The sequence below is a fragment of the Sceloporus undulatus genome, chromosome 7 (assembly GCF_019175285.1).
Source record: "Sceloporus undulatus isolate JIND9_A2432 ecotype Alabama chromosome 7, SceUnd_v1.1, whole genome shotgun sequence".
NCBI classification, from domain to species: Eukaryota; Metazoa; Chordata; class Lepidosauria; order Squamata; family Phrynosomatidae; genus Sceloporus; species Sceloporus undulatus.
In genome coordinates, this window is record NC_056528.1 from 50,281,815 (window position 1) to 50,300,479 (window position 18,665).

General features: G+C 44.8%; 2 protein-coding genes across 2 annotated transcripts in view; both read right to left on the bottom strand.

Annotated features, from left to right (window-relative positions):
• ATRX (ATRX chromatin remodeler) overlaps positions 1-3,041 on the bottom strand; it is a 57,118-nt gene extending 54,077 nt beyond the window's left edge. The window contains 1 exon segment of the mRNA XM_042479048.1: positions 2,885-3,041. Coding sequence (XP_042334982.1) covers positions 2,885-2,904 — 20 coding nt within the window. The 5' untranslated portion in view covers positions 2,905-3,041.
• A 4,655-nt stretch (positions 3,042-7,696) lies between these two features.
• MAGT1 (magnesium transporter 1) lies at positions 7,697-17,683 on the bottom strand. The gene is made up of 9 exons (XM_042479049.1): positions 17,557-17,683; positions 17,023-17,163; positions 16,503-16,643; positions 15,876-15,965; positions 12,919-12,982; positions 10,990-11,064; positions 10,176-10,266; positions 9,708-9,771; positions 7,697-8,314 (listed from the first exon to the last, which is right to left on the bottom strand). The coding sequence occupies exons 1-8, from the start codon at positions 17,593-17,595 to the stop codon at positions 9,756-9,758; spliced, it is 657 nt and encodes a 218-aa protein (XP_042334983.1). The 5' UTR covers positions 17,596-17,683; the 3' UTR covers positions 7,697-8,314; positions 9,708-9,755.
• Between the last annotated feature and the right edge of the window lie 982 nt (positions 17,684-18,665).

Here is an 18,665-nt window from a genome sequence, read left to right on the forward strand (position 1 = left end):
CCATTAATCTGTCTACTGCTCTTGGGGTATTGGTTTTTAATGGATTTTAGTTCTAATTTGGAAAAAAATACACCTTTATATTGCTGTATTTCAAGAGAGCCAGAGTGGTGCAGTGGTCTGAGTGCTGGGTTGCAACTCCGGAGGCCAGGGTTCAAATGCCCGCTCTGCCATGGAAAGCACTGGATGGCCTTGGGCAAGTTAATATTATTATTATTATTATTATTATTATTATTATTAAAGTATTATTTAAGTGACCTTCTCTCAGCCTCAGGAAGAGGCAAAGGCAAACCCCTTTGAAACAAACCTTGCCAAGAAAACCTGTGATGCCTTCCCCTTAGGGTCAGAAACAATTGGCAGGGATACAACAACAACAACAACTTCATCCCACTTTGCCCTTTACCTTTAGCGTAGTTTTCATCACATTATCTCCACCTTATGGAATATGTCCGGCTGAGAACAACTAACTCAAGGCCACCTGAGGAGTTTTATGGCCAAGCAATGGTTTGAACCCAGGTCTCCCAGAAAAACACCAACATTCAACTGACACACCATCCTAGATCATAGATGCAAACATTGTATTGTAAGCAGACTTGGCTTATGGGTCGCTGGCCAAGTTCGCTTTAGGTTTCTGCGATCTATCACTCCATTCCATTGCAAGTGTATTGTGCATACAATTGCATTACTGACCAACCAAATGCACACTAATACCGATGTTAGTATTTATTCCATTCTCAATAGGCTTGCATAAAATGCACAACTGCGGAATCACTGCACTATAACAATCACATTTTTTGCAGGTCTGTCTGTTGCCTAAACATGGATGCTGTTTTGTTTTTGTTTTAAAGAGTTTCACACCTTAAATTTCAATAATGTAATGTATTTAATTGTTTGAATTGTTTTTAAACTTGTATTTTGCATCTTTATAGTGTTTTAACTTGGACTGTTTTAGATTTGTAAGCCGCCTTGAGTCCCTGAACTGAGAGGAAGCTGGGATATAAATAAGCATAATAATAATAATAATAATAATAATAAGCTTTTTCTGAAGGGAAAAACAATTCTTCTGACTTATCTAGAACAGGTTAAGAGCCATGGAAGCAATTTAAGTCAGCAGTTTCCTATTCTATTTTAAGAGGAGCTCTCTAGGAAACATTTGTTAAAGTTGTGAACATCCACCGAATGGACAGGCAGGACTTTACTAAGACCTTCCTCCTTAGGCAGGGCTGCAACAAGGCAGACTGCTGAGAAGAGAAGCATTTGGAAAGCAGCAGCAGAGCTCTGAAAATAATCTCCTGAAGGGAGGACTGGCTGCTCATTTATACTAATGAGCGCAAGGGAAGGGAAGGGAGGCTGAGTCTGTTGCTAGCTAGCAGAGGATACAGTTCCAGAGGCTGGGCTGGAAATTAAGGCCATGCCCCAAAACTTCACTACGATCAGAACAAGAAAAGTAAGAGAGAGCTTCTATGGCTGGATGGCGGTCTTTTGGGGTGCTTTGATTGTGAGTTCCTGCATGGCAGAAGGGGGCTGGCCTGGATGGCCCTTCCAACTCTATGATTCTATGAAATGGTGAAGATCTGGGAACCATGAAATCCTATGAAGAGCTGGGTATGTTTAGCCTGGAAAAGAGAAGGTTAAGGGGGTGATATGGTAGCTCTCTAAGTATTTGAAGGGATGTCACATTGAGGAAGGAGCAAGCTTGTTTCCTGCTGCTCCAGAGAACAGGAGGCAATGGATGCAAGCTCCAGGAAAGGAGGTACCAGGAGGAACTTCCTGACAGCAAGAGCTGCTTGACAGAGGAAGACATTGCTTCCTTGGAGAGTGATGGAGTCTCCTTCTTTGGAGGCTGTTTTTAAGCAGAGGTTGGAGGGCTACCTTTTCGGGGGGTGCTTTGATTGTGTGTTTCTGCATGGCCCTAGCAAGCTTGTTTTCTGCTGCTCCAGAGAACAGGAAGCAATGGAGCAATGGGTGCAAGAAGAGAGACCCCAGCTCAACATTCGGAGGGGCTTCCTGACAGTAAGGGCTGTTCGACTGTGGAACACACTCCTTCCTTGGAGGTCTTCAAGCAGAGGCTGGATGGCCATCTGTCAATGGGGATGCTTTGATTGTGAGTTCCTGCATGGCAGAAGCGGGTTGGATTGGATGGTCCTTGCAGTCTCTTCCAACCCTATGATTCTATGACCCCAGCTCAACATTAGGAGGGGCTTCCTGACAGTAAGGGCTGTTCAACAGAGGGAGTCTCCCTCCTTGGAGGTGTTTAAGCAGAGGCTGGATGGCCATCTTGATTGGGAGTTCCTGCATGGCAGAAGGAGGTTGGAATGGACGGCCCTTCTTGGGGTCTCTCCTGAGTCTCTGAGGATGAAGGGCTGTGCCAAGGGAACCCTATGCCAGCTGCCATGACCCCTACCTGCCTTAACCCTTCCTGCCACGCTCCCAGGCCTTTGCTCTCTTTGGGAGGAAGGGAGGGGCAAGGTGGGCGCAGCAGCAGCAGGTGGAGACCGGAAGTAGTAAGCAGCAGCCACTCCTCCTTCCCTCCCTGGTTCCTTCCGGCGGGAAGTGTGCCCCGCCCCTTTGCAGAGGCCCCGCCCCCTGCTCGGCCTGAGGGAGGGGCAAAGGGCGCCTGCCCAGTGGGGGCGCTGTGGAGCGAGGCCCCCGCCCGCGAGCATGCGCAGAAGGGAGGCGCGAGGAGGAGGAGGAGGAGGAGGGAGGGGCGGGGAAGGAGGAGAGCGGTTGCCGCCCCTCCCCCTTCGCTCTCTCCTGCTTTTCCTCAGAGAAGAGAAAAGAAAAGACAAAAGCCGATCCCGAACTGAGGAGAAGCCGGGCGCCCCCTTCTCCTTCTTCCCTCACCGGCGCCCGTCCCTCCTCTACTCCGCCTCCGCCTCCGCCTTACCTCACGGGCTCCGCGGTCATCTCTCCGCCTTGGCCTCTCCGGCCGGGGAAGTATAGGCGTTCAGGCGGAGAAAGCCTCCCTCGCCGACAGCGACGCCTCCTCCGCTGCCGCCACCGCCGCCATCTTGTCGGCTGAGAGGAAAAAGAGAGGCCCTCGAGGCGCCGCCCCCTTGCCGCCTTTCCCTCGCCGCCCCATTGGCTCCCGCCCTCAGCAGGCTTTTTTTCCTATTGGTCGGCCCCATCCGAGGCTGTTGCTTGGGCCGTCGGCGTCATCGAGCCCCGCTCCCCGATTGGACGGCGGGCGGGTGGGCGGCGCCTGACGTCACGCGCAACCGGGGCATGACGTCACCGCGGACGCGGCTCTTCTTTTTCTCTGAGGGGAAAGTGTTTTGCTTCTGAGGGCTCCGCGGCGCGAAGCGGGCGAGGAGGAAGGCCCCTTCGGCTGTTCGCTCTTGGTTCGTGATGGGGCTGCATCTGCACTGGAGAAATAGCCCGGTTTGGCACCGCTTCAAGCATCCTGGCTCAAGGCTGTGGGATTCTGGGAGTTGGAGTCCCAGGAGTCCATAGCCTTGAGGCAGAAAGGAGTCGAAGCGGTGCCAAACCGGGTTATTTCTCCAGTGCGGATGCGGCCCTGGTGGCCATTAGGACTGAAAGGCAAGGAGAAGATGCTCTTGGTTTCATAATACACCTCTCCATTAAATGTCACTGACTAATGCCTTCTCCATTCCTGCCAATGGCAAAGAAAGGCCTTAGAATGGAAGGAACAGCGACAACGACGGAGCCACCGAAACGGTTCAGCGCTTGGGCCCAACGGTGGCGACTGCAGCCAAGGAACCGGAGAAGACTGAGGCCTGGAAGGGCAGCCATGAAGCGTCCGGTGTCTGCCATCGAATGCCCAGGACGGACGGCGGCGTGTGCCATTGCGTCCCCGTCTCTCTGGGAGCTGGGCAGCGGAGAAAGCGGGAAGGAATCCACTCCTTTGACTCATTGGAAATGGGGGGCTGCTAAGACAGACAGACAGACGAAGGGGTCTGAGGGGCTTCCTAGGTCCACCATCCTGTTTTCCAAAGTCACGCTTTGGTTCACGCGCTTCTCTCCTTCGACATACAAATCCTGGAGGAAATCGGTCCCAAAAGCTCCCTAGAATCCAACACAACGAAAGTGAAACGATCCATTGGACAACAGATTGACATGGAAATCGCTCCTCCCAAACCAGAGTCACACACACTATATATATATATATATATATATATATATATACACACACACACACACACACACACACAGACACCCCACTCTTTTCTATGCCAGCATTCTCTGGAGATGCCAGCCACAGATCCTGGCGAAACGTCAGAGACAAACGCTTCTAGAATACAGCCACAGATCCTGAAAACACCACCCAAAAGTATGGATGCCGGCCATGAAACCCTTCAGCCTCACATTGAAACCATCATACTTTGGATGCATGGGCTCATTAGAAAAGACAGTGTAGAGGGGTCTTGTGGCACCCTTGAGACTAAGAGAAAGAAAGCAAGTTGGCAGCCTGAGCTTCCCTAGACTTGAGTCTGCTTCCTGAGAGGCGTAAGGAAAGGTGGCGGTGCGTTTGCAAGGTAGGAAGCAGCAGGAAGCGTGGAAGGCTCCATCCATCAAGGGCATCTCCCATTCAATGAATATCAAAGTCAGTATTTCCCATTTCTGTCTATGGCAGCAAGAGCCGGACAATGAAGAAAGCTGACAGGAAGAGAGGAAACTCATCACATCAACCACCACAGACTGGGTCTATGGAGCATCAGAAGCCATCTTTCCTTTTTGTCCAAAGCTTTTTGGAATTCTAGGTTACGTTTTGGCTTATAAACCTGTATATTTTGATATAGGGATAAATGAGTCCTAGAGGAAATCAAGCCCAAACTCTCCCCAGGAACCAAGAGTACTAGACTGAGGTTGTGGTACTTTGGACACATCTCTAAAGAAGACCAATGATGAAGTAGATGGTGTTACAAGTGGATGGACCCCATCAAGGAAACCACTAGTGCTGCCTTGGGTTTGCAAGACCTGAGCAGGGCTGTCGGTAGCAGCAGACTTGGGAGGTTTCTCGTTTGTAGGGCTGCCATAAGCTGAGGCTGACTTGGCTGGATTTAATGGCAACCAGGAGCCTCCTGCAACAGGGCTGTCGTCCCATCTGTAGCTGAACCTTGTGGGGTGGATATTGCCATGGACTAAGACTGTGTGACAATGGGTTTTAAAGCATTTGCACTATTATTGGCTCACAGTCTTTGTTTGGCTCGCTATCATCATCATCATGGTCCATCATCATCATCTCCTCAGACCTGAGATGTCAAGTGAGCTCTGACTTGCAGTGACTCAGTTCCAGGGTTTCCTCAGCCAGATTTCTTCAGAGGAGGTTTTGCCATTGGCTTCCTCTGAGGTTGATCAAAAAAGGTGACTTGCCCAAGGTTGCCCAGTAGGTTTCTATGGGAGAGCAGAGGGGATTCGAACCCTGGTCTCCTATGGAATCCTAGGCCAATGGTCCAGTGACTGCATCATACTGACTCAATCAAGGTGACCTACAAAAGTCAAGACAGATTACTCTAAAAGTACACATTGTGCAAAAGCTGAAATACAATTTAAACTATCCAGTTAACTGAAAGCAAATTAAAAACAGACAAGTAAGAAATGCATTGTTAAAAAGCACTTTCTCGATGAGCAATCGGTCCTCAAAGTCCTGCTGAAACAGAATTAGTAGTAATAGTAATGTCATTGTGCATTATTTGTAGCGGTATCTATGCTTTTATACATCTGGGATTCCATTTCTGTGTGACACCTATTGTCCCAAAAGCTAACATTCCCCACTTCTGCTCTTAACTCCCTCAGATTCCTCTGCCGCAGCAGCGAGGCTCATGGAAGGAAAGGGTCTTAAAACCAGCCGCCAGAAAACTCCATCTGAAATGGCTGCCCTCTTTCTCTCTCTCTTGCAAGAGGAGTGATTCCTGTTTGCATTCCAGAAATGGTTTGCGTAAGGCAACCCAAGGGCCATTCACCTCCCCTTCGATTGTTCTGCCGAAGCCAAGCTGCCCAAAGCCCACAGGGAAGGCCACCTTTTCCTTGAACACGAGACAAAAGTGTGATTGCTGCCAAAAGATCTCAAGTTCAACCCTATGGTGCTACTCAGAGGTAAGTCTGACTGAATTCAGTGGGAACACAATGCTAAATAAGAACTGTAGAGACAGACTGGATTGGAAAACTCCTTTCTCTCTTATCTCCCTTTCCACTAAAATACAGCCCCCAAAAAAACCTTTGTAAGGCATCTGAGATAATCAAAAACAAACTAAAACCAAGGTATAAAACAATAAAGATGTAATGCAATAAAAAAACACACATTCAGAATGGAGAGGAATCATCCAACACCCCTCGGATGTTGTTGGACTGCAGTTCCCTGCAGCCCTAGCCAGCATAGCCAAGGGTAGGGAATGCTGGGAGTTGCAGTCCAACACCAACCTGGGCTGCATGTGAGGGCTAAACAGTTTCTACCCTTGCATTAATTAAAATCATCAAAATACACCATTGCATCACAAATCATCTGCCTGCAAAGCATATACTCTTTATTCCCCTTTGCCTTCTCATGCTGGAAAGAGCAGCAGCACAAAGGAGTCCACAACAAGTGTCCTTGTGACCATGTTCACAAGCCAGGCTTTGCACAGTATTAAACACAGTGTTGTAAACCGGTTACTACATCGGTAAGCGGTATAGCAACCTACTTGCTATTGCTATTGTATTTGCACATTGGGGCATAACTCCTTTGCTTCTGCTCAGGCCCTAACACATAGGAAAACAATGTGGAGACTGAGCCCAAGAGTACTAAAAAAAGAGCAATTCACGAAAGGATGGCAGAGGACACCACAAAGCACTTACTAGTGTTGTGGCACATGGTTGCTTCCTTTGAAGATGAGGTTGCTCAAAAGCCGTTCTTAACTAACTCCATGTGCTTCCCCCCTTTGAGGGTCCTGTGGCAGAAAACTAGCCCTTAGCCCCCTTGACCATCAACTCCCAGCGGCCGTGGCAGCCAGAAGTAGACCCTCTTGTTTTCAATGCTAAGGATTTTTGCAGAAACATACCAGCTTCTGCTTGGTTGTCTCAGTTGCACTTCATTGTTTCAACCTTTACAGGGCCTTTGATCCCTAGGACGCAATAATAAAGCAAAGCATATCTCCTCAGGCTGTCATCTATATCCATTTTGCTGAAAATCCTATTGAACTCAGTTGGAATTCTAAGTAGATAGGGATAGATAGGACCATGCTATCAAAGTTGCCAAGTCTGAAGTTAAGCTGTGAACATTACTATAACTAGTAAACTGTTCTCCTCTTTGGTTTGTGCGCAGATGGTTCATCGCTATTGCGGCTTCCCATTATGTGTTCCACAATGCATTAAAATGGTGGGAAAATGTGGATCTTGGAAGTTTCATGGCTTGTTTTTTGACAGAAAAGGTTTCTTCTAGAAGGCTTCAGCAAGATTTTTTAATTACGCAAAAGTCCAATAAATATGCATTAAGCCTCTACTAAGTCAACAATTTATCGCAAGTAGCAACACCAGCACAACTGGAATGGTAATTCAGGGGACAATATTATATAGTAGTTATTGTGTGGCTTCAAGTCTTGTGGCAAAGTGGGCACATATACAGAGGTGGGGAGCAGCCCACCCAAAGCACCCCAAAATGTAACTTCTTGAGCCCTTCCCATATACTCCAGCATAAGAAAATATATCAGTGGGCCACGTGTGAATGACGTTTCCTAGATGCAGTCAAGTACACAGAGCAGAGTTGTATTTGTAAAGTATTTATTGAAACTTGTCAAAATCCACAGCAGTCGTTTCAGTATCCATGCTACTACAACCGGATGCTCCCAGTTGTATAAAATGCATTTTTTAAAATCTGTGGAACCAGTTCCAGAAAAACAGACTAGCGGTGTTAAGGCACTTGAAATGTAATTACATAGCGCAAACTTGCATAAGAGAAAACTACTTAGCCAGGGAAAATAGTAGTTACCTCTCATTAATGAGAAGCAGTATTTCCCTGGCTCCCTCCGCCAGCCCCAAAGAGAACCAGTTTAGTTTGCTTCCACTGTGTCTCCAGATGTTGCTGGACTGCAAGTCCCATTAGACACAAGCAGAATAGTGAAGGATCGTGGGAGCTGCAACCCTGCATAGAAAGGATTATAGGTGGCCCACCTGTCATCTATACAAGAGTGTCCCATCCAGTCTTTGGCCCACACTGAAGGAGACAATACTATGAAGCCAGGCAGCTGGAGTTCCCCCTTAATCCAGCTCCCAAACACATGTGGGCTGGCGTCTGAAAACCAAGCAAAGGATCTTCTGGGGCAGAGGAAGAGGAGGGGGAATGCCTCCAATGGCACATCATTCTTGTTCATGGTAAAAGAAACTAAAGCAGAAGACAGAAAGTTTACATTCTCAAATTAAGAACTATACATACTGGGATCTTCTCTCTCATGTCCCACATATTTCCACTGTTATCCAGATGTAGGGAAATGAGTGGCATGTTCCAGTTTTATGCCACAGGAGGAAGAGAGAGAATGCTGGTGGAAATTCTGAAGGTGAGATGTTCAGATTTGAGACAAGTTTCCCCCAGCAGCAAGGGCAATCCACTCCCCTCTCCCTCGGATCCCAAAGGCACAGAAGGCATCTGTGAAACTGGAATGCAACCCCTCGCGCCTAACACTCAGAGCAGCAGGCATGAGACTCTGGGATTCACTGCCCTCCAGCAAGGGGACAATAGAAGCCGTTTGGGTCATGCCAGCCAGTCAGTTGTGGACTCAGACCCTGTCCCACAACCGGACACTGGCACTAGCAAAGCTTGGCAAGCAAACTGGTGCAAAGAGCCATGGATCAGGGCTTCACGCTCTTCAAAATGAAATCCTAAGCAAGGTGCTTTAAAATGTCAGATACTTTGTGGTAGTTGGGTAGTAGTAGGGTAACATACTGTTCTTAGAGTTTTGTCAGCTAGGTTACCAAGCTAATGCCATAAGAAATGGCCATTTTCTTTCCAAGATATTCCAACTCTTTTAAGGAGGAAAAAAAGAGGGGCTTAATGAACTATTGAGATGGTTAAAATAAAAATGTGTGGGGTAGGCTTTTTGGAGGAGAGGAGAATTTAACATCAGTTATTTTCTAGAGTGCCCCCACTGAGGTGGCTTTGCTCTGTAGCCGGTTGCACACAAATGTAGGCAAAAACATTAGAACATGCAGAACATAATCACCTTGCCTTACAATGAGGGCACATCGTACATGAGCTGAAAAAGTGTCATCCATGTTAGGAAAGGAAATGGCTGGAAAACAGTAGTCAGGGTGCTGGAAATGCAGCAGCATTGGACTGCTTAACTGTCAAATCCACGGTTCAAGGGGCTTTTGGGGGGCAACCCACGGCAAGGTTTCTGAGGCCCTGCCATCCAGCAACACATTCCCAAATCCCAGAGGAACTCTAGAAATATTCTGAGATCCATGGAGCTGTAAAGGGTTGTGGTGAAACCAGGATTTCTCTCTGCAGAGGCACCACAGAGGCACTGGGGTGAGCCTAAGGAGGCTCTCTGGACTCTGGCATGAGAATTAAAGGGCTGGCTTTTAAAAAAATCAATTAGCAATAGGAAGCTGAGATTCCCAATTAGCCCAGGCTTCGAATCAACTCAGGATATGAACGTATCTTAATACTCTCTAGGGCATTTAGGGCAAATTGTTTGTTTCATCAAGGCACTGAACATCTTTGGTTTGGTGTGCAACCATTTCATTCATTCCAAATAGAGGTAGCATGATCCACATACTGAATGCCTCTGTTCCACACCATGGGAAGGGCGCAGCTCCAACGTTCCTTAACTTATGAGGAAGCTAAAAGCAAAAGAAAAACCAAGATGTTTTTCAGATTATCGCCAAACCGCACTAAGTAATGCTTTTTCTATAACCTTAAGGGACACTTAAGTCAGTGAGGAACCTTCCTCCCCCTGTAATGACCACAGGAAAAAGTAAAGCTGCACACTCAGGGATATGTTGCTGCTCTCAGGTGTAAAACAATCCACACATGCTATGTCAGATTTGTTAGAGGGTCTGAAATAGAGGCTGGATGGCTACCTGTAGGTTGCTCTGCCAGCAAAATTTGGACTAGACTGCTATTGGGGGCCCTTCCAACTCAGGTTATCTTAATTTGTTTTTCTTCATATTTTTCTCAGGTCAAAATTAGGAGGTCATAGCTTGCCTACTGCAGCGAAGCCATTTAAACTGCACAAACCACATACCTGTATGGATAGCCATGGTATTTCGATCTAAATATGGACAGCAGCCAGCTGAAGAAGACCACAACTAGACCGATCCCAGCCATACATATTACTGTGCAGAAATAAATCACAAAACAAAAATCAACCCGTTAAACCAGCCATCCTGCAAAGTGGAACTTCAGAGAATGCTTATTAGCAATCCAGTCTTGTTCCAGAAAAATAAAGTCTGTAAGAAAACACTCCTGAGCATCCATAAGAGCCGAGGCAGAGGGGCAGCACAACAGTCTTCCTTCAGGGAAAGACACACCGGAGGGCAAAGATGTTCTGCACTGATGACATACAGCAGAAGAAATGCTTGTCCATGAACCAAAAAACTCACACACCATCCTCCCTGCACCACTCCAACATGGCATCCCCTTCTTACAATAATGTCTTTCTAAATAATGAACTAGTGGGTTGTTGTTGTTTTTTTGCCAAAATGTGTGCATGTATAAATGCGACCCACCAGTCTCCCTTCACCTGGTGACATTCCCTGCCTCTCTGTTGGGATCCCAGGAACTAGTGACATTGCTCCAGCTCTGGCTGGAGCCCCTTGGCCACCTTCTTACTTCCATCTCCATTGTACACTATGGTCTCTTCCTCCTCCTTTCTTTCGCTATTCCTGGCTCCCCTCTTAACTTCCCCAGCCGTGGTTTTATTAAAAACAATTTTAACAGTAGTTTGGGCAAAATGATGTGAACTGGATGGGTGACACCACTGGCTCTTTGAAACACAACAAAAGATATGACAATGACAGGAAAAGCAGCAAAGCGCTGGAGTCCAAATTGGTACTTACTTTTCCTCTTCCCCACTTCCAAGTCCGAAGTCGCTGCTTCATGTAAGAGCACCATCCCCAGAGTTACACCTGCATCTGAGAAGGCAGTTTAAGGCCAAACCACTTGAATTTGACTCATGTTTGGTATTTGGCAAGGTGGCCTGACTTTTGTTTGAGCTGCCAGAGGTTTATAGCCAACATACAGCAAAAGAGCAGGTTTTTGTTCCAGGATGAAGACTGCTGTTTTCGAAAAGATGGAAAAGCTATAGCTGCATTCACAGTGAGATTTAAAAGGGTAGGGGACAGGATCAATGCTCCTGTTAAATTTACCCAACCAACTGTGCATTTATTTCTCCAGTCTTATCCCTGTATCCCTTTGCACCATGCAATACGTACTTAGAACAAGTGTGAACCAAAATTAGACTCTGTACAAACATTCTGGGTTGAATTACAAAAAAAGGAAATGAAGTGTCCATTAAGACTTTGTGGGCCTTTGCATTCTCAGTCTTACTAGGTTTTATTTCAGTTCCCATTAGCCATACACACAGGCGATTGTGTTCATTTCGTTTTTATGCTCAGTTAGAAACAAGGAGTACTGTTTGGAGGAGCCAAGGAGGAGAAGAACTGTTAGGAAAACAGGCAGCTAATGGCACTCCAGTAAAAAGCAAAAAACAGAACATAAAAGCATCTTGTGTCACTTTGAAAAGACACTAACTTCTACAGAATGGAAGAGTTCCTCACACAGACACAAAGAACACCATCATATTGAGACAAAAGAAGTCAGCTCAATTTAAATGTAATCTAACAGTTTCTGGAAATACAACAAAAACTCTCAAGTTGTTGGCAAATCAAATTAATAATAATAATAATTTGTTTTATGTATATACGGCTATTCCAAAGATCATAGCGGTGAACAGCAAGTCAGCTAATTAGCAAGTAAGCTAATTTGCCCCCAACAGTCTGGGTACTCATTTTAGCTCCCTCCTCGGAAGGATGCAAGCCTGAGTCGAGCTTGGGCCCCTTGGCTGGTCTTGAACTCGCAACCTTGTGGTTTCGAGGGAATGGCTGCAGTACAGGCATTTAACCGCTGCGCCACCAGGGCTCCATACATTAGCTGCTGCAACCTGACTTGTCAACAATTTGTGACTGTCTTGTTATGCCTTTAGGTAGTAGTCTATACGTGTTGAATTTCTTGTTGTATTTTGTGGCATTACTTTAGGCTATGCCCCGTGTATGTTTACCTGTTTGTATTAAATTGTGGCATTCCTTTCAGGTCTGCAGTTTTGTAATTGTATATTATTTGCACTAGCTATAAAGACTGCCTTCATTCTATTTTGCAAATACATTCCACAACATCTCTTATTGTTTTTGTTATTTGTTCATGTATTTGCAATGGTATTTTTTTACCTTGAAAAGGTAAGATTTACTGAGGCCTAAGCTTTTATGCATTAGGGCCTACTTGAGATACATGAAGTGTATTTCTAGTGGATATTATTACACATAACCAGACCAAAAAAGTATGGACAGCAAAGACATATGCTCCTTCGACCAGAAAAGAAAGACAGATGGCCCAGGTCTCCTGCTGGGAGAAAGGGAGGAAATAAATACATAATCCAGACATGCAAGAATTGTATATAACAATTCTATACCACACTTGAGGGGTACACATGACCCAGTGACCATTTGCAGCAACAGGTGATGGCAATCATCTTAATGTTTCTATTTAAATATACAAAGATATAGCCACGCTGGGTCCCCAATGGACTTCCATCTAGACTGCCACATCTGCTTGGCATTCATAAAGTGGCTGGACCTACCAACACAGTCTCCATTGGCGTCTCTTCCTAGAAGTCTCTTCCCATGCAGGCAACAGCAGATCAAGAAACATTGCATTTGCGCAACCTGGTACAACCAGACTCAGTGCTTTAACGCTGCCATTAAGAAGGATACTGAATAAGAGAACAATGTGTGTCTCGGCAACAAACTGAGCTTGACTGCTTCCATGGATATAGTTCTGCAAGATAAAAAGTTTGAAAAGTGGTGCTGTCATGGTTCCATTGGGAGCACCAGATCCCTGGACTGCATCTGTACACGCTTTTGCATGGAAAACTACCCAGACAGAGGCCATCATTTGTCAAGGAAAAAGCAACATGGGTTATACAGTCAAAGAAATAAAACATGTATGTGAGAGTCAGGATGACTCAGCAGAAACCAATTGAGAACCACACAGGTGTAAATGGTAATACAATTAACAAGTCCTGAATGCCAAGGACAAGAAATGTAAAGTGGGTAATTGGACACACCTGAATATTGTTAAGTGGTCAAGGCTGAGATGATGAAATCATTAATTGTAGGATGAACCAAGAGAACCAATGGGAATGGTGTACATGCCTACTGGGTGGAAACAGACCACAGTGGGTGGTACCATGCACTGACTATAATAAGGACTATGCATCCCAATGTATTTTGTGGGTAGTAGTAGTGGATAGTGAGGAGTAGAGTATTGTTGTGTTGGATAGTTTTGGAGCTGTATACAGTAGAATAAAGTAGATCTTTTATTTAAGACTACTGAGTTGTCTGGTGTCTTGGGTGAAGCTACAAGAACCAGCTGGATCCTAGAAGAAGGGTGAAGACTTCTGTGGAAGCAAGAGGGAGAAGGCTTGGAGAGTTTGTCAGGGTCTTCAGCCTGTTCTCTGTAACTCTTGCTAAGCTATAACCACTGGCCAAAACTGGTCAGCGCGGTGCACAACCAGGTGGTGAGTTCGAGCCAGAGGTGAAGAGCTACAACTCCCATCATCCCTGACATCATTTGGGTCAGCTCAGCCCCAACGTAAGAGAGAAATGCTCACATCAAACAACGCTTAGGAGTTGCAGTTGACAGAAGGAAAGCTGGACAGTGAAGAAAGTGAAGAAAGGAAAAAGGTCAACTCATTTGAAATGTGGTGCTGCAGGAGAGTTCTGTAGATACGGTGAACTGCCCAAAACAACAATAGATGATGGGTCCAAGAGCAAATCAAGCCTGAACGCTTACTAGAAGTGAAGATGAGTAAACTGAGGCTGTTGTACTTTGGACATATAATGGGAAGACAGCACACACTGGAAAAGACTCTAATGCTTGGTAAGGCAGAAGACAGTAGGAAGAGAGGAAGACCACATTACAGGTGGACTGGCTCCATCAATGAAGCCATGGTTGCTGCCCTCAGTCTGCAAGGCCTGAGCAGGACCACTGCCGACCAGACCTCTTGGTGGTCTCTCATTCATAGGGCTGCCATAAGTCAAAATCAACTTGATGGCATTAACAGCAACAGATGCACCTATGAAACCCCATTGGATTGCAACATTACAAAGCATAGCTGGCCGTGAAGAAAGCTAGGGACTGCAGTCCAATGACCTTCAGTTCTGCTCTAAGGAATGAAATCAGAGGTGAAAGAAGGTACCAGTTTTCAAAACTGAAACTGCCAGATTTAGTTGCATGGCTGTGACTACTGGCCTGTGACCGCCTGAAAGCAATAGAGAGTTGCTTAAAACCAACACATGCTTTTCACTTCAACTACAACTCGGCCATTTGTAGTATCACTTTTAAGGGGACCAAAGGTATGAGAAACGGCAGCTGTGATAAGGGAGGAAAAGAGAACAAACCAGAGGAGTCACTTCTCACTAGCCTCCTTTTAATGTATAGAGAACAGTAAAATACATTTTACATGGAAGGGGAATGTGTACTAGTAAAAACCTACATAAGTGTTTCTGCACAGTGTTGGTTTTGAGGTATTTCTGCTTTTGATCATTTTAAATTCCTAACCGTTAGTGCATCATTGGAACATTTAATCTTTGTTGCTTCAGACATTTGGCGCTCCATTTTATCCGGCAACGTTTTCAAAAATGGTGAACTGGTAGGAAATTAGCAGCCAGGCATGTCGGCAATCTGTTTCTAGTGGCTGTGCTATATAAAAAGAACAGCATCTTCAGTTCTACAGAATCCATTTGCAGACTAAGATCCAAAAAGTCATGCAAATAGTTTCACAGACCCAAAGGCATCTTGAAGGGCTTCACAAACAGTAGCAGTCTTTACTATACGGCAAACTGCTTTTGCCATATGGAGCACTTAATTCTAATTTGATTGTGCTTTAGTGCTTTAGGAAGAGAGCTGGGGGGAGAGAAGTGCTGTTCAAAGAGAAAAGGAAAGAGATCTCACTGGGCATGCTCCAAACCTTGCACATGCCTACAAAAGCTATGAAGATACCATCCACAGACATGGCACCCTTTCCCTTTGTTGAGGCAGGTCAAGAAAAGGCAGTAATGCCATGCTGAGAGCATGTGTATCACACACAGAACGTTGTGGGTTTCCTGACCCCTGTCTTCAAACCCTACAGAGCCCCTACCATCAGTATAGACAACAGCAGATTTAGCAGAACACTGCTTCCACATTGGTAAAAGAGATCTGAACTAGAGCTCTGGAACAGTTTTACTGTTTGGATAGTATGTTTCAGTAATTAATTTAAGAAAGTCTTGGGAGCGCTTTGCAAAGCTGCCGTTCCTTTTAAACCAGTCTCCTGCTGGAGAGTTCCCTGGTGGACTGTGGACTTCCTTAGCCAAAAGGAAACATCCAAGGAGGATGTTAACTGTCCAATCAAAAGTCCAGCCAAACTGTGGCTTTTTATTAAAGTCATGGGAACCTAATTGACTTTACCCAATTTACACATAGGCTGAATGGTTTTAACTGGTGTTAAATTGTCTGGTTTGAAGTGATGGGTTATTTAATATATTTTTAATCTTGTAAAGTTATTGGCCTTCATTGTCCAGAGTTGGTTTTAGTGTATGCTGCCCTATGATCCTTGGATGTAGGGAACAATATAAGTATTTGAATGCAAAAATAAATAACGGTGGCATTTTTGATACCCAGCACTTACCACTTGACCAGTGTGAGGATTCTTGTGAGCATATGGCGGCCCTCGAATGTGGTTCCACATTTGCCCCGAAGTCATGGCGAGAACAAAGCACTAGAAGCAAAGAGATCATGCATCAGCAGCCACTTTTGTGTAGAGGTTCTAACAAAAAGACACCCCTTGAAGCAAACACTGCTTATAGTAACTAAAGGACTGCTAGTAATGAGATGTTTACCATTTTCCAAACAGCATCGCCTTTCAGAGATGGTGAGCCTGTGCGCCCATTTAACCTTAAAATGAGTTTGCACTAAATGACTACTACTTATGACTGATTCATTATGTAGCTAAGAGCATCCTGTCCTGAGGTAGCTTCAATATGGCACATCTTGAGCAAAGAAGCCTCAGCTTGTACATCCAAAAAATAACAAGTAGCACCACAACTGCATGGCCCCCTGAAAACAAAGTGCTCCCAGGAGGGAAAGCAACAGTTTTATCACCTAACACTATAGCCATTTCAGGGCAGAAATGTGTGCAGGTCAAGCGACTAAAATGGAGAGGGACCTGAATAGGGACAGGAAACGTGTGAGACAGGGCTAAACCTTTACAGGAGGGGTGAAATCAGTTAAGAGCAGTAAAAATGAGTTTGCTTACCAAAGCAGCAAATGCCCAGCCTGTCTTGTTATACAGAAAATCCAGGTTGCTTCTCCTCAAATACACAAGGCCACCAATGACCGCCAGCAGCAGTCCCAGCATCAAGGGTCCAGCATAGTTCGGAGGCCTTATCACCCGGATCTAGGACAAAAGACCATTTGGATATTAAGGTTGTGGCCCAACAACCGCTCATGTTTCCAAAATCTGAAACTAAAACAGTACTGGCAACAAAATCTGAGGGATTCCTCCAAGAAAGGCAACTTGGGGGTGGTCTCTGGCAAAATCCCTGGCAAAGAAGGAAATCATTTTTGAAGACTGGTTAGAAATTGTGAATAGTAAATGAAAAACCCAAACACCTGTATTTGGACTATAATGGCAATGGGGGAAAGTCACATAAACATATCTTTTTGCCAATCCAAGTTCCTATAATATACGGCAAGATATAAACATTTTAATAAATAACCAAAAAGTGCTTTTGTTGTACCAAGAGAAACACAGGTCGAAGTCATGCTTTACTTACATGGACGTCGGTCCGATCGGCCACCCAGCGGGCAATTTGCTCAGCAGCAAAGCCACGCACTTGTAGCTCATACGTGTCCCCTCTTTTTGGTTTGCCTTTCGGCGGGAAGTTAATGAACGTTGGAGCCGAGTTCATGTTAAGCTGCAGTTTTGAGGGAATGTACAAGAACAATGTGTCACCTGAGTTGTTCGTGTTTAAAATCCACATTTCAAAATGGAACTCATCTTGAAATTATTTGGAACTCTTCAAGAGTGTTTCATTTTACAAAACATTTTTGCATTTGTTGTATATTGGTACATAAATATCTGTAGCTCTAAAGGTTCAACTATTAGTCTTACAACTATAAATTGCAACTATAAGCTTTATTAATGATTGAGTTTGTTATCTAAATGCACTTTAACAATCCTCAGTACACTAAACAATACTTAAAATTGCTCTGGGCACGTGCTACGTCCCTTTTTAATTATCTAATAACACACATCTCTTTTATTAGGCCTTATTCCCGTAACCGTAACTTCTCCAAATGCACATTACCATCTGAAAGACGTCAGACCCTTCGTCGAAATCAACCATGGCAAAGAAGATCCTGTTGGTGAATGCGCTTGAGTATCGCCAGGAGTTTGCCAGGATCTGGTATTCTTCGTCAGCCTGCCTGCATAAATCACAAGGGAAGGTTTCCTTAAAGTCTAGCCAAATGGATTCAAAAGCATTTGCCTTAACAATTTTAGGCCACAACTCTGTGCAGCCATGCCTCAGTTAGCAAAGCCTCTGGCAGAGAAGCTGCTTTCTACCAAGTCTCTTTAGGCCTGTCCAGGGCCCTGTTTTTCTCCTTTGTCTGGCAGAACAGTTTTTAGCAACATCAGCATTGGGAAAGAGGGCTAGTGAAATGTATATTTTCAGTGACATCTTTGCAACAAAGCAATAAACTTAAGATGGGAAAGAGTGGGATTCTAACAAGTTCTGCTGTCATCCTAGATGCATTTTGGATGAAGCCTTCAAGTACGCTCTAGGAAACATGTTCAATTCTTCTTCCCTTTTTTGTGGTATAGGAAGCCAATGCTGTGGTTCCCATGTTATTTCTGCCCGGGTGCTATATCCTATCTAAAGATAAATCAACCAACAGGCTCCAAATCAAGGCGGCATCATAAATTTGGGAGACTTGCACAAATGATTTGAAGAGTCCTTGTTATTTTATTGTTATTGCTTATTTGCTTTGTACTTTCTTTATTGTTGTAACCCGCCCTGATTCCTTGTGATTGGGAGGCTATAAATAAATCCTTATGTCATTATTATTATTATTATTATTATTATTATTATTATTATTATTATTATCTGGCATTCTTTACAATGTCCAGCTCTACATCATACATTTTACTGCTTGAATGTTAACATGTACTAATATGTATTATATCTAATTGCTTTCGTAGGACGTACGCTATAGGCAGGTTTATTTTTATCCATTTTAACTGTGTACATTTACAGCGCTATATAAATAAAGCTTAATAATAATAATAATAATAATAATAATAATAATAATAGGACAAAGGACAAGCCTGGTATACACTTTCATATTACATTAAGAGCAATGTCTACATCCACACAGCTCTTGGCATGTCTGTTTTTTGGGTCTGCTAGTAGCAACC

Excerpts from the sequence above, each read along its gene's own strand:
- MAGT1 (XM_042479049.1), bottom strand. The coding sequence starts at position 17,595 with ATGGTTGATTTCGACGAAGGGTCTGACGTCTTTCAGATG. Across the intron at positions 12,983-15,875 it reads ATCCTCACACTGGTCAAGTG|AACTATATCCATGGAAGCAG; the intron begins GTAAGTGCTGGG and ends TTTATCTTGCAG. Across the intron at positions 11,065-12,918 it reads ACACATTGTTCTCTTATTCA|ATGCAGGTGTAACTCTGGGG; the intron begins GTATCCTTCTTA and ends CTGCCTTCTCAG.